The sequence below is a fragment of the Anser brachyrhynchus genome, assembly GCF_964034855.1.
Source record: "Anser brachyrhynchus genome assembly, chromosome: 17".
Classification (NCBI taxonomy): Eukaryota; Metazoa; Chordata; class Aves; order Anseriformes; family Anatidae; genus Anser; species Anser brachyrhynchus.
The window spans coordinates 16,149,441-16,162,499 of NC_137710.1; the positions used below are offsets into that span (position 1 = coordinate 16,149,441).

Consider the following 13,059-nt stretch of genomic DNA (forward strand, 5'->3'; position numbering starts at 1 on the left):
TTCTTCTTCTTCTCCTTCTTCTTCTCCTTCTCCTTCTCCTTCTCCTTCTCCTTCTTCTCCTCCTTCTTCTTCTTCTCCTCCTCCTCCTTCTCCTCCTCCTCCTCCTCCTCCTTCTTCTTCTTCTCTTCTTCTTCTTCTTCTTCCTTCTTCCTTCTTCCTTCTTCCTTCTTCCTTCTTCCTTCTTCCTTCTTCCTTCTTCCTTCTTCCTTCTTCCTTCTTCCTTCTTCCTTCTTCCTTCTTCCTTCTTCCTTCTTCCTTCTCCCTTCTTCCTTCTTCCTTCTTCCTTCTTCCTTCTTCCTTCTTCCTTCTTCCTTCTTCCTTCTCTTCTTTCCTCTTTTTCCCTAGGTTGCATCCATGGTCTGAGGGTACAGCCACTAATCAGGATGGGTGGAGTGGCACAGTGTCAAAGGAGGGTTTGTGAGCTCCCAGCCCAGCACAGAGTCACAGTTGGGTGTTGTCACATGAAGGCTCAGTACTGTGTCAGAACAGGGTATTGTGACCTTATGTCCTGCAACAGAATCACAATAAAGTGTTGTCATACTGTGGTAGAGGACAGAGTCTCAGATGGGAATTGTAACTTCATGTCCCTGCAAAGAGTCTCAGCAGTGCTTTTTGACATCACCACTCCCATCACAGAGACAAAATGGGGTGGTATAAGATTGTGGCCCAGTACAAACATACAGTACGTTCTTCTGACCTCAAGACCCAGCACAGAGTCACAGTTTGGTGTTGTAACATCATAGAATCATAGAATTATATAGAATGATAGAATCACAGAATCACGGAATCATAGGCTCAGAGGCTTGGGTTGGAAGGGATCTTAAACATCATCTAGTTCCAAACCTCCTGCCATAGGCCACCTACTAGATCAGGTTTGCCAGAGCCTGATCCAGCCTGGTCTTGAAAATCTCCAGGGATGGGGCATCCACAACTTCTCTGGAAAACCTGTTCCAGTGCCTCCCCACCCACTGAGTAAAGAACTTCTTCCTAACATCTAATCTAAATCTCCCCTCTTTCAGTTTAAACCATTCCCCCATGTCCTATCATTATCTACATGGGTAAAGAGCCTCTCTCCATCCTTTTTATAAGAACCCTTTAAGTATTGAAAGGCTGCAATGAGGTGTCCCCGGAGCCTTCTCTTCTCCAGGCTGAACAGCCCCAGCTCTTTCAGCCTTTCTTCATAGGAGAAGTGGTCCAGCCCTCTGATCATCTTTGTGGCCATCCTCTAGACACGTTCTAACAGGTCTACATCTTTCCTGTAGTCCCCAGACTTTCCTGTGGTCCCCAGATCTGGTCCCCAGAATTTTTTTCGCCAGAAACAAGATTCAGCAGAGGGGTCAACTGTTTCTTTAGCTTTGAGGATGCTGTAATTGTCCCTGGCTTGAAAAGAACTGCTTCCCAGCCTGTCTCTAAAAATAGTTGCTTAGGGCTAAAATCTGAGTTTCCTTTCTGTCACGTGAACAGAAATTCTGATGCGGGGGGAAACTTAGTGATGAGAGATGAGGAAAAGGCTGAGGTGCTTAATGCCTTCTTCGCCTCAGTCTTTAGTGGCAAAACCAGTTGTTCTCTGGGTACCCAGTACCCTGAGCTGGTGGAAGGGGACGGGGAGCAGAATGTGGCCCTCATAATCCACGAGGAAATGGTTGGCGACCTACTACAGCACTTGGATGTACGCAAGTCGATGGAGCCGGATGGGATCCACCCGAGGGTACTGAGGGAACTGGCGGGGGAGCTGGCCAAGCTGCTTTCCATCAATTATCAGCAGTCCTGGCTATCAGGGGAGGTCCCAGTCAACTGGCGGCTAGCAAACGTGATGCCCATCTACAAGAAGGGCCGGAGGGTAGAGCCGGGAAACTATAGGCCTGTTAGTTTGATCTCAGTGCCAGGGAAGCTCATGGAGCAGATTATCTTGAGTGTCATCACGCGGCACTTGCAGGGCATACACTTCTGCAGAAAGTTGGCCAAACTTGTGGTGTCCCTACCCTGAAGGGCTTTGCAGCTGGTACCCAGAGCTAAATGTTTCTCAGGCAGAATCCCAAACATTTGCAGAAGCTTCCCTGGAGGAGGCAATGGTAGCTAGCAGGCATGCAGCTACCTCCAAAGTAGAGCCAAAATTGTGAGGGACTTAACGCGTAGAGGTCTTCAGCTGTTACTGACAAGCAGTTGTGTATTTGGAGCTAGCCCAGAAGGTTTTCAAAAGAAGATGAGCGAAGGGAAGTGAAGGTACCCAGGCAGGTACCTCCCTCCAAAATTGGCCAATTGTCTCGGGTACCTAGCCTCAAGGGGTCTGCGGACCGAATCCACAAGTCCCTCTCTCTCTGGAAGAGGCCCAAAAATTTCACCAAGTATGCCTGGGAGGAGGAACGGGTAGCTACTGGGCATGCACGTACTTCCCAATTTGGCCAGACTTCAGGTAGATACCCCATACGGGTATGCTGCTTTTCCAGAACTTGTGCAGGTAACACAGAATTTTTCATAAGTACAATGTGGTGGAGGCAAAGGTAGCTACCGGGCATGTAGCAACCTCTGAATTAGGCAAAATTCTCTGTTAGCTAGCCTAGAGGGATCCGAGTTTAGGATCCCCAAAGAAAAAACTCTCTCTTGGAGGAAGCCAAATCTTTTTTCTAGAAACATGCCGAGGTGAGAAGGCAAGGGTAGCTACCAGGCATACACTTCCCTGTAAACTTGGCCAAACTTGGAGAAAAGAAGTGGGGTACCTCCATGCAATTTCAGCTAATCTGTGACAGCTACAGGACATGCAGAGGAGCAGGTAACAAAGAACAGACGGGTATGCTGCTTTTGCTAGAACTACCGCCTAGCGAGGCGCTAGGACCCGGCAGCCCTCGTGAGGGAGGCTGACGGGGCGTAGGCGGAGCCAGCAGCGCCCCCTCCCGGGCCGTTGAAAGGCAGCCGCTTGGTAGCGCGCGGAGCAGGGCAGGCGGACAGGCGGGGGCGCGGCGCGGCAGTTTGTGGGGCAGTTTGCGCCGGTAGGGCGCGCTCAGGCAGGGCAGAGCGTTCCGCCCCGCTCACAAGAGCAGCTCATCTACCGGCTGGCTGTGTATAGGTAAAGCGCCATGGTCATCACGAGGCAGAGAGCTCTTTTTCGATAGTCTGTGGCCATCCAGAGTGAGTGCCCGCTCAAAAATGCGGCATTTCAGGTCTCTGGATGCACGGAGTGCCTGGGCCTGTTGCTGCCCTCCGCGCAGAGACACTGTGTGTGTGAGGTGTGAGCAGGTGGATGACCTGCTCAGCCTGATGGCGGAGCTCAAGGAGGAGGTGGAGAGGTTGAGGGCCCTCAGGGAATGCAAGCAGGAGACAGACCTGTGGAGCAACTCCCTGCAAGGCCTGAAGGAAAGGCACCGGGGTGAGACACCCCAAGCAGTGGTGGACCCCCTGCCCTGCAGAGCAGAGGGAGGGGACCTAGGAGATGAGGAGGAATGGAAACAGGTCCCTGCTTGACATCGCAGGCAACCCCCCTCCCTACCGGCCCAGCCTTCCCAGGTGCCCTTACACAACAGGTTTGAGGCCCTGGAACTTGAGAGACTGGTGGGTGAGGATGAGGTGAACAGCCTACCCAAGAGGATGCCTAAGGCGAGGAAGTCGACTCCATGCCTCAGGACTGCCTCCACTAAGAAAGAAAGAAGGGTAATCGTTGTAGGCGACTCCCTTCTCAGGGGAACAGAGGGCCCTATTTGTCGGCTTGACCCTATCCGTAGGGAAGTCTGCTGCCTCCCTGGGGCCAGGGTCAGGGACATTGCCAGAAAGCTTCCTAACCTGGTTTGCCCTTCTGACTACTATCCTCTTTTGATAGTCCAGGCTGTCAGAGATGATACTGAAGAGAGAAGCCTGAAGGTTATCAAATGGGACTTTAGAGGACTGGGACGATTGGTAGATGGAGCGGGAGTACAGGTCGTGCTTTCCTCCATCCCTGCAGTGGCAGAGAGGGGTTCAGAGAGGACTCAGAAAGCCCACCTGATAAACAGATGGCTCAGAGGCTGGTGCCTACACAGAAATTTTGTTTTTTTTGACCACAGGGTGCTTTACTCAGCACCCGGCCTGCTAACTGCAGATGGGTCCCACCTGTCTCAAAGGGGAAAACAGACACCAGCACAGGAGCTGGCAGGACTCATTGAGAGGGCTTTAAACTAGGTAGAAAGGGGGGCAGGGACCAGGGGAGGGAGTAAGGCTCGTTAGAGGTGTGCCAGGGGGAACAGTGTCAGGGCTGGGGGAGCAGGCAATGGCCCAGCTGAAGAGCATCTACACTAATGCACGCAGCATGGGCAACAAACAGGAGGAGTTGGAAGCCATCGTGCAGCAGGCTAGCTATGACTTGGTTGCCATCACAGAAACGTGGTGGGACCACTCTTGTGACTGGAGTGCTGCAATGACTGGCTATAGGCTCTTCAGAAGGGACAGGCAGCATAGAGGGGGTGGTGGTGTGGCTCTCTATATTAGAGAGTGTTTTGATGTTGTGGAACTTGAGGCTGAGACTGGGAATGATAAGGTTGAGTCCCTATGGGTTAGGATCGGCGGGAAGGCCAACAAGGCAAGCATCCTGGTGGGGGTCTGATATAGACCGCCAAACCAGGATGAGGAGACAGATGAGGAATTCTACAGGCAGCTGGCAAAAGTTGCGAAATCATTGGCTCTTGTCCTCGTGGGGGACTTCAACTTCCCAGACATATCCTGGGCATGCAATACTGCTCAGAGGAAGCAGTTTAGGAGGTTTCTGGAGAGCGTGGAAGATAGTTTCCTGACACAGCTGGTTAGTGAGCCTAGCAGGGGAGGTGCCCCACTGGACCTTTTATTCACAAACAGAGAAGAACTGGTGGGAGATGTGGTGGTCGGGAGCTGTCTTGGGCAGAGTGACCACGAAATGGTAGAGTTCTCTATTCTTGGCGAAGTCAGGAGGGGGACCAGTAAAACTACTGACTTGGACTTCCAGAGGGCAGACTTGGAGCTGTTCAGGACACTGGTTGGCAGAGTCGCTTGGGAGGCAGTTCTGAAGGGCAGAGGAGTCCAGGAAGGCTGGGCACTCCTCAAGAAGGAAATCTTAAAGGCTCGGGAGAGGTCTGTCCCCACGTGCCCAAAGACGAGCTGGTGTGGAAGAAGACTGGCCTCGCTGAAGAGGGAGTTGTGGCTAGAGCTTAGGAGAAAAAAGAGGGTTTATGATCTTTGGAAAAGAGGGCAGGCCACTCAGAAGGATTATAAGGATGTTGTAAGGATGTGTAGGGACAAAATTAGAAAGGCCAAAGCTCATCTGGAGCTCAATCTGGCTACTGCTGTTAAAGATAACAGAAAATGTTTTTATAAATACATTAACACGAAAAGGAGGACTAAGGAGAACCTCCATCCTTTACTGGATGCCGGGGGAAACTTAGTGACGAGAGATGAGGAAAAGGCTGAGGTGCTTAATGCTTTCTTTGCCTCAGTCTTTAGTGGCAAGACCAGTTGTTCTCTGGGTACCCAGTACCCTGAGCTGGTGGAAGAGGATGGGGAGCAGGATGTGGCCCTCACAATCCACGAGGAAATGTTTGGTGACCTGCTAAAGCACTTGGATGTACGCAAGTCGATGGGGCCGGATGGGATCCACCCGAGGGTACTGAGGGAACTGGTGGAAGAACTGGCCAAGCTGCTTTCCATCATTTATCAGCAGTCCTGGCTATAAGGGGAGGTCCCAGTCGACTGGCAGCTAGCAAATGTGACGCCCATCTACAAGAAGGGCCGGAAGGTTGACCCGGGAAACTATAGGCCTGTTAGTTTGACATCAGTGCCAGGGAAGCTCATGGAGCAGATTATCTTGAGTGTCATCACGCGGCACTTGCAGGGCAACCAGGCAATCAGGCCCAGTCAGCATGGGTTTATGAAAGGCAGGTCCTGCTTGACAAACCTGATCTCCTTCTATGACAAAGTGACGCACTTGGTGGATGAGGGAAAGGCTGTGGATGTGGTCTACCTTGAATTCAGTAAGGCTTTTGACACCGTTTCCCACAGCATTCTTCTTGAGAAACTGGCTGCTCATGGCTTGGACTGGCATACGCTTCATTGGGTTAGAAACTGGCTGCGTAGCAGGGCCCAAAGAGTTGTGGTGAATGGAGTTAAATCCAGTTGGAGGCTGGTCACTAGTGGAGTCCCCCAGGGCTCAGAACTGGGGCTAGTTCTCTTTAATATCTTTATTGATGATCTGGATGAGGGGATCGAGTGCACCCTCGGTAAGTTTGCAGATGACACCAAGCTAAGTGCGTGTGTCGATCTGCTTGAGGGTAGGAAGGCTCTGCAGGAGGATCTGGATAGGCTGGACCGATGGGCGGAGGCCAACTGTATGAGGTTCAACAAGGCCAAGTGCCGGGTCCTGCATCTGGGGTGCAACAACCCCGAGCAGAGCTACAGGCTGGGAGATGAGTGGTTGGAAAGCTGCGTGGCCGAGAAGGACCTGGCAATACTGGTTGATAGTCAGCTGAATATGAGCCAGCAGTGTGCTCAGGTGGCCAAGAAGGCCAACAGCATCCTGGCTTGCATAAGAAAGAGTGTGGCCAGCAGGTCTAGGGAGGTGATTGTCCCCCTGTACTCGGCTCTGGTGAGGCCGCACCTCGAGTACTGTGTTCAGTTTTGGGCCCCTTGCTAAAGGAAGGACATAGAGGTGCTCAGGCGAGTCCAGAGAAGGGCAACGAAGCTGGTGAGGGGTCTGAAGAACAAGTCTTACGAGGAGTGGCTGAGGGAGCTGGGATTGTTCAGTCTGGAGAAGAGGAGGGAGGCTCAGGGGTGACCTTATCGCACTCTACAGGTACCTTAAAGGAGGCTGTAGCGAGGTGGGGGTTGGTCTATTCTCCCACGTGCCTGGTGACAGGACGAGGGGGAATGGGCTAACGTTGCGCCAGGGGAGGTTTAGGTTGGATATTAGGAAAAACTTCGTTATTGAAAGGGTTGTTAGGCATTGGAATGGGCTGCCCAGGGAAGTGGTACAGTCAATCCCTGGAGGTCTTTAAAAGACATTTAGATGTAGAGCTTAGTGATATGGTTTAGTGGAGGTCTTGTTAGTGTTAGGTCAGAGGTTGGACTAGGTGATCTTGGAGGTCTCTTCCAACCTAGATGATTCTGTGATTCTGTGGTACCTAGAGCTAAATGTCTCTCAAGCAGAATCCCAAACATTTGCAGCAGCTTCCCTGCAGGAAGCGATGGTAGCTAGCAGGCATGCTGCAGCTACCTCCAAAGTAGGGCCAAAATTGTGAGAGACCTAAGCTTATCTCTCCCAGCCTGGCATGACAATGAGCGTAATTTGGGCAAAAAGTTGAGTATTATAGTCTTCTATGTTTAGCATGTACTTCCTTAATCTCATTATCTCCTTAAGAGTTAACTTGAATGTTTATTTTATAAGGAGTGAAGAAAAAGGTTTCACTTTGGGCACCGCAGACTTCAAGATTCTGTTCTGATGCCCAAAGAGGGTTTGTCACAGCCTGGGTATGCTGCTTTTGTTCAGAACTAAGGCATGTAGGCCCAACTTTTCCAGTGTGCTCCAGGCACCTGTCAGGACCCCCTGGGGCAGGACAGCCCAGCCGTGAGCTTGAGAGATCTGGGCCATGGATGTCCTGGCTGTGGAGCTTCTCAGGGGCAGAGGTATGGTGGAACCAAAAGAGAGTGTTCATCTCCAGGGGAAAGAGAGAGAAGTCCACCCTGTGGCACTTGGGGACTCCTGGACTCGCACATCCAGCACCTCGCTCAGGACCAAGCATGGGGACGCAGCTCCTTGGGAAGCCAAGGACAGGGACTGTGACCACATGGCAGCCCTGTGCTGTCAGGGGCAGTGCATATTGTGACCCAGAGTGGTGCTAGGCAACCGCCATGTCCCACTGCAGGGCTGACAGGCACAGCCTCAGTCACCCCCAAGGCAGAGCTGGCCCCAGCCCAGACGTGCGGCTCCCAACAGGGTCCTGGGGCACCAGTGCAGGTGGGCTCGAGCTGGATGGTCTTTAAAGTCCCTTCCAACCCCAGGCATTGTAGGATTCTATGAGGGAGGCAGTGCACAGGGAAAATGGGGTGGGGTGCTGATGTCTGAAAAAAGCAAAGAAACAACAAAACTAAGAGGAGGATTCAAACTAACAAAAGTGGTAGGATTGAAGGAAAGACCAAAGAAAGAAAAGGTCATAATGAAAAGAAACAACCAGACAAAACAAAAATCAAACAAAAACTGTCTATTCCATTGTTGCAGGGTTGGGAACGTACACCGATGGACACAAACGAATTAGAGCAACAGCCTTGGAGGAGTTTGAGGCAGCAAGCCGAGGTTTCAGCTGTGTTCAGAGAATGCCAAAAGGAAAGGCTGAAAGAGATGCTTGGAAAGAGCCTTAAGGGTCAAACAGGAGCAGACCTCAACAAATGGAGAAAAAACCTGGGGAAGCTCCATGCAATTTGAGGTAATCCGTGAGAGCTATAGGACATGCAGACACAGGCAGGTAACAAATACCAGACAGGTAAGCTGCTTTTCCAGAAGTAACGCAGGTAAGGCAAAATTTTCCCTAAGTACAATGTGGTGGAGGCAAAGGTAGCTAGTGGGCATGTACCAACGTCCAAAATAGCCCAAATTCTCTGTTACCTAGCCTAGAGGGATCCGGGTTTAGGATCCCCAAAGAAAAAATCTCTGTTGGAGGAAGCCAAATCTTTTTTCTAGAAGCATGCCGAGGTGAGAAGGCAAGGGTAGCTACCAGGCATACACTTCCCTGTAAACTTGGCCAAACTTGTGGTGTCCCTACCCTGAAGGGTTTTGCAGCTGGTACCCCGAGCTAAATGTTTCTCAGGCAGAATCCCATACATTTTGAGAAGCTTTTTTGGAGGAAGCGATGGTAGCTAGCAGGCATGCAGCTACGTCCAAAGTAGGGCCAAAGTTGAGAGAGACGTAACGTGGAGGGGTCTTCAGCTGGTATTGACAATCAGTTGTGTATTTGGAGCTAGCCCAGAAGTTTTGGAAAACAAGATGAGCGAAGGGAAGTGAAGGTACCCAGGCAGGTACCTCCGTCGGAAATTGGGCAAAGTTGTCAGGTACCTAGCCTGAAGCGATCTGAGGGCAGGATCCCAAAGTAAATCTGTATGTGGAGGTAGCCACAAAGTTTTGGCAACCAAGATAAGCGGGAGGCAAGAGAAGCCTCTTGGCATGCACCTCCGTCGAAAATTGGCCCAAGTTCTCAGGTACCTATCCTGAAGGGTTCTGCGGACCGAATCCACAAGTCCCTCTCTCTCTGGAAGAGGCCAAAACATTTCAGAAAGTATGCCTGGGAGGAGGAACGGGTAGCTACTGGGCATGCGCATAATTCCCAATTTGGCCAAAATTCAGGTAGCTACCCCAGACGGGTACGCTGCTTTTGTCCAGAACTGCCGCAGGGAGGCGAAACGTTTTGAAAAGTACAATCTGGCAGAGGCAGAGGTAGCTAGCGGGCATGTACTAACCTCCAAAGTAGCCCAAATTCTCTGTTACCTAGCCCAAAGGAATCCGAGTTTAGGATCCCCAAAGAAAAAATCTCTCTTGGAGGAAGCCAAATCTTTTGCAGAAGCATGCCAAGGTGAGAAGGCAAGGGTAGCTACCAGGCATACAGTTATGCATAAACCAGCGAAACTTGTGGTGTCCGTACCCTGAAGGGCTTTGCAGCTGGTCCCCAGAGCTAAATGTGTCTCAGGCAGAATCCCAAACATCTTGAGAAGCTTTTGTGGAGGAAGCGATGGTAGCTAGCAGGCATGCAGCTACGTCCAAAGTAGGGCCAAGGTTGAGAGAGTCGTAACGTAGAGGGGTCTTCAGCTGGTATTGACAAGCAGTTGTGTATTTGGAGCTAGCCCCAAAGTTTTGGAAAAGAAGATGAGCGAAGGGAAGTGAAGGTATCCAGGCAGGTACCTCCGTCGGAAATTGGGCAAAGTTGTCAGGTACCTAGCCTGAAGCGATCTGAGGGCAGGATCCCAAAGTAAATCTGTATGTGGAGGTAGCCAGAAGGTTTTGGCAAGCCAGATCAGGCAGAGGCAAGAGAAGCCTCTTGGCATGCACCTCCCTCCAAATTTGGCCCAAGTTCCCAGGTACGTAGGCTGAAGGGTTCTGCGGACCGAATCCACAAGTCCCTCTCTCTCTGGAAGAGGCCAAAACATTTTACAAAGTATTCCTGGGAGGAGGAACGGGTAGGTACTGGGCATGAACCTATTTCTGAATTTGGCCAAAATTCAGGTAGCTACCCCAGATGGGTACGCTGCTTTTGTCCAGAACTGCCGCATAGAGGCGAAATGTTTTCAAAAGAACAATGTGGCGGAGGCAAAGGTAGCTAGCGGGCACGTACCAACCTCCAAACTATCCCAAACTCTCTGTTACCTAGCCCAGGGGAATCCGAGTTTAGGATCCCCAAAGAAAAAATCTCTGTTGGAGGAAGCCAAATCTTTTTTCTAGAAGCATGCCAAGGTGAGAAGGCAAGGGTAGCTACCAGGCATACAGTTATGCATAAAGTTGGCCAAACTTGTGGTGTCCCTACCCTGAAGGGCTTTGCAGCTGGTACCCAGAGCTAAATGTGTCTCAGGCAGAATCCCATACATTTTGAGAAGCTTTTGTGGAGGAAGCAAAGGTAGCTAACTGGCATGCAGCTATGTCCAAAGTAGCGCCAAAGTTGAGAGAGACGTAACGTGGAGGGGTCTTCAGCTGGTATTGACAAGCAGTTGTGTATTTGGTGCTAGCCCAGAAGTTTTGGAAAACAAGATGAGGGAAGGGAAGTGAAGGTACCCAGGCAGGTACCTCCGTCGGAAATTGGGCAAAGTTGTCAGGTACCTAGCCTGAAGCGATCTGAGGGCAGGATCCCAAAGTAAATCTGTATGTGGAGGTAGCCACAAGGTTTTGGCAAACCAGATCTGCCACCTGTGTGGCATCCAGGGCAGCATTGATAGCACAGGCAGTTTGTATGTGGTCTTGGAGACTAGCAAAGTGTGTCTTTATGCTGTTTGGGAGGCTACAGATAAGGGGGAGTGTTGTGGTTTAACCCGGCTGGCAGCTAAACACCACACAGCCGTTCGCTCACCCTCCCCCCTCCCTCTCTGGGATGGGGGAGAGAAACGGGAAAGTGAAGCCGGTGAGTTGAGATAAAGACAGTTTATTAAGACAGGAATATAATAATATAAGGAATATAAGGAATATAATAATAACAATAATAATAATAATAGTGATAATGATAATAGTATTAACAATAATAATGTGTAAGAAAACAAGTGATGCACAATGCAATTGCTCACCACCCGCTGACCGATGCCCAGCCTATTCCCGAGCAGCCGGCCCCCCCACCCCGGCCAGCCACCCCTATATATTGTTTAGCATGACGTCAGATGGTATGGAATACCCCTTTGGCCAGTTTGGGTCAGCTGTCCTGGGTCTGTCCCCTCCCAGCTCCTGCTGCACCCCCAGCCTGCTCGCTGGCAGGACAGAGCGAGAAGCCGAAAAGTCCTTGGCCTGGTGTAAACACTGCTCTGCAACAATTAAAACATCAGCATGTTATCAGCGCTCTTCTCATCCTAATCCAAAACATAGCACCCTACCAGCTACTATGAGCTACTTAACTCTGTCCTAACTGGAACCAGGACAGATATCCACCCCTTATTCCATACCATTTATGTCATGCTCAGGTTACACTCTGTCCAATACATTCTAATTAATCACCATTTTCATCTATGATATATAGCAATCATGGTAGTGATGACATACATTATTATATAATAATTAACATACTACAATTCAACTCATGGGCTATTCTCACCCAGTATCAAATCCCCTTGAGGTACACACCGGACCTCCCCATTCTTTTGCATTACCCACCAAGTGCATCCAGGTCCCTGAGCAAAAGCAATTCCACGAATGGGTTTGCCTTTTCCTGAGGCAGGAGTAGCCCAGACTGTTTTACCCAGCATGTTTCTTACGTGCACTACAGGAACTTTATCCCCTTCTACAGTGCGTAACAGGTTTGATTGGGCAGGTCCAGCTCGGTTGGCAGATCCCCTGGTATTGACGAACCAGGTGGCCTTTGCCAAATGTGTATCCCAATTTTTGAATGTCCCAGCACCCATTGCTTTCAGTGTAGTCTTCAACAGTCCATTGTATCGTTCAACTTTTCCAGAGGCTGGTGCATGATAGGGGATGTGATACACCCACTCAATACCATGTTCTTTGGCCCAAGTGTCTATAAGGTTGTTTCGGAAATGAGTCCCGTTGTCTGACTCAATTCTCTCTGGGGTGCCATGTCGCCATAAGACTTGCTTTTCAAGGCCCAGGATAGTGTTCCGGGCGGTGGCATGGGGCACAGGATATGTTTCCAGCCATCCGGTGGTTGCTTCCACCATTGTAAGTACGTGGCGCTTGCCGTTGCGGGTTTGAGGGAGTGTGATGTAATCAATCTGCCAGGCCTCTCCATATTTATATTTCAGCCATCGTCCTCCATACCAAAGAGGTTTTGACCGTTTGGCTTGCTTGATTGCAGCACATGTTTCACAGTCATGAATAACCTGTGCTATAGTGTCCATGGTCAGGTCCACCCCTCGATCACGAGCCCATCTGTAGGTTGCATCTCTACCTTGATGGCCTGAGGTGTCATGGGCCCATCGGGCTATAAATAATTCACCTTTATGTTGCCAGTCCAGGTCCACCTGAGCCACTTCAATCTTAGCAGCCTGATCCACCTGCTGGTTGTTTTGATGTTCTTCAGTAGCCCGATTCTTGGGCACATGAGCATCTACATGGCGTACCTTTACAACCAGGTTCTCTACCCGGGCAGCAATATCTTGCCACAATGCCGCAGCCCAGATGGGCTTGCCCCTGCGCTGCCAGTTGTTCTGCTTCCATTGCTGTAACCACCCCCACAGGGCATTTGCTACCATCCATGAATCAGTATAGAGATAGAGAACTGGCCACTTTTCTCGTTCAGCAATATCTAAAGCCAGCTGAATGGCTTTCACTTCTGCAAACTGACTCGATTCACCTTCTCCCTCAGCAGCTTCTGCAACTCGTCGTGTAGGACTCCATACAGCAGCTTTCCATCTCCGATGCTTTCCCACAATACG

At 50.5% G+C, this 13,059-nt stretch overlaps 1 protein-coding gene and 1 long non-coding RNA gene across 2 annotated transcripts in view; one reads left to right on the forward strand and one right to left on the reverse strand.

Annotated features, from left to right (window-relative positions):
• Positions 1–13,059, forward strand: part of MAJIN (membrane anchored junction protein) — a 121,273-nt gene that overhangs the window by 52,191 nt on the left and 56,023 nt on the right. The window contains exon 16 of the mRNA XM_080559625.1: positions 8,207–8,411. Within this exon, the coding sequence (XP_080415751.1) occupies positions 8,207–8,243 (37 nt within the window). The 3' untranslated portion in view covers positions 8,244–8,411. The remainder of the gene's footprint in view (positions 1–8,206; positions 8,412–13,059) is intronic.
• On the reverse strand, positions 2,297–9,460 carry LOC308179454. The gene is made up of 2 exons (XR_013940382.1): positions 8,591–9,460; positions 2,297–2,552 (listed from the first exon to the last, which is right to left on the reverse strand). It is a non-coding gene; the product is annotated as an uncharacterized lncRNA (long non-coding RNA).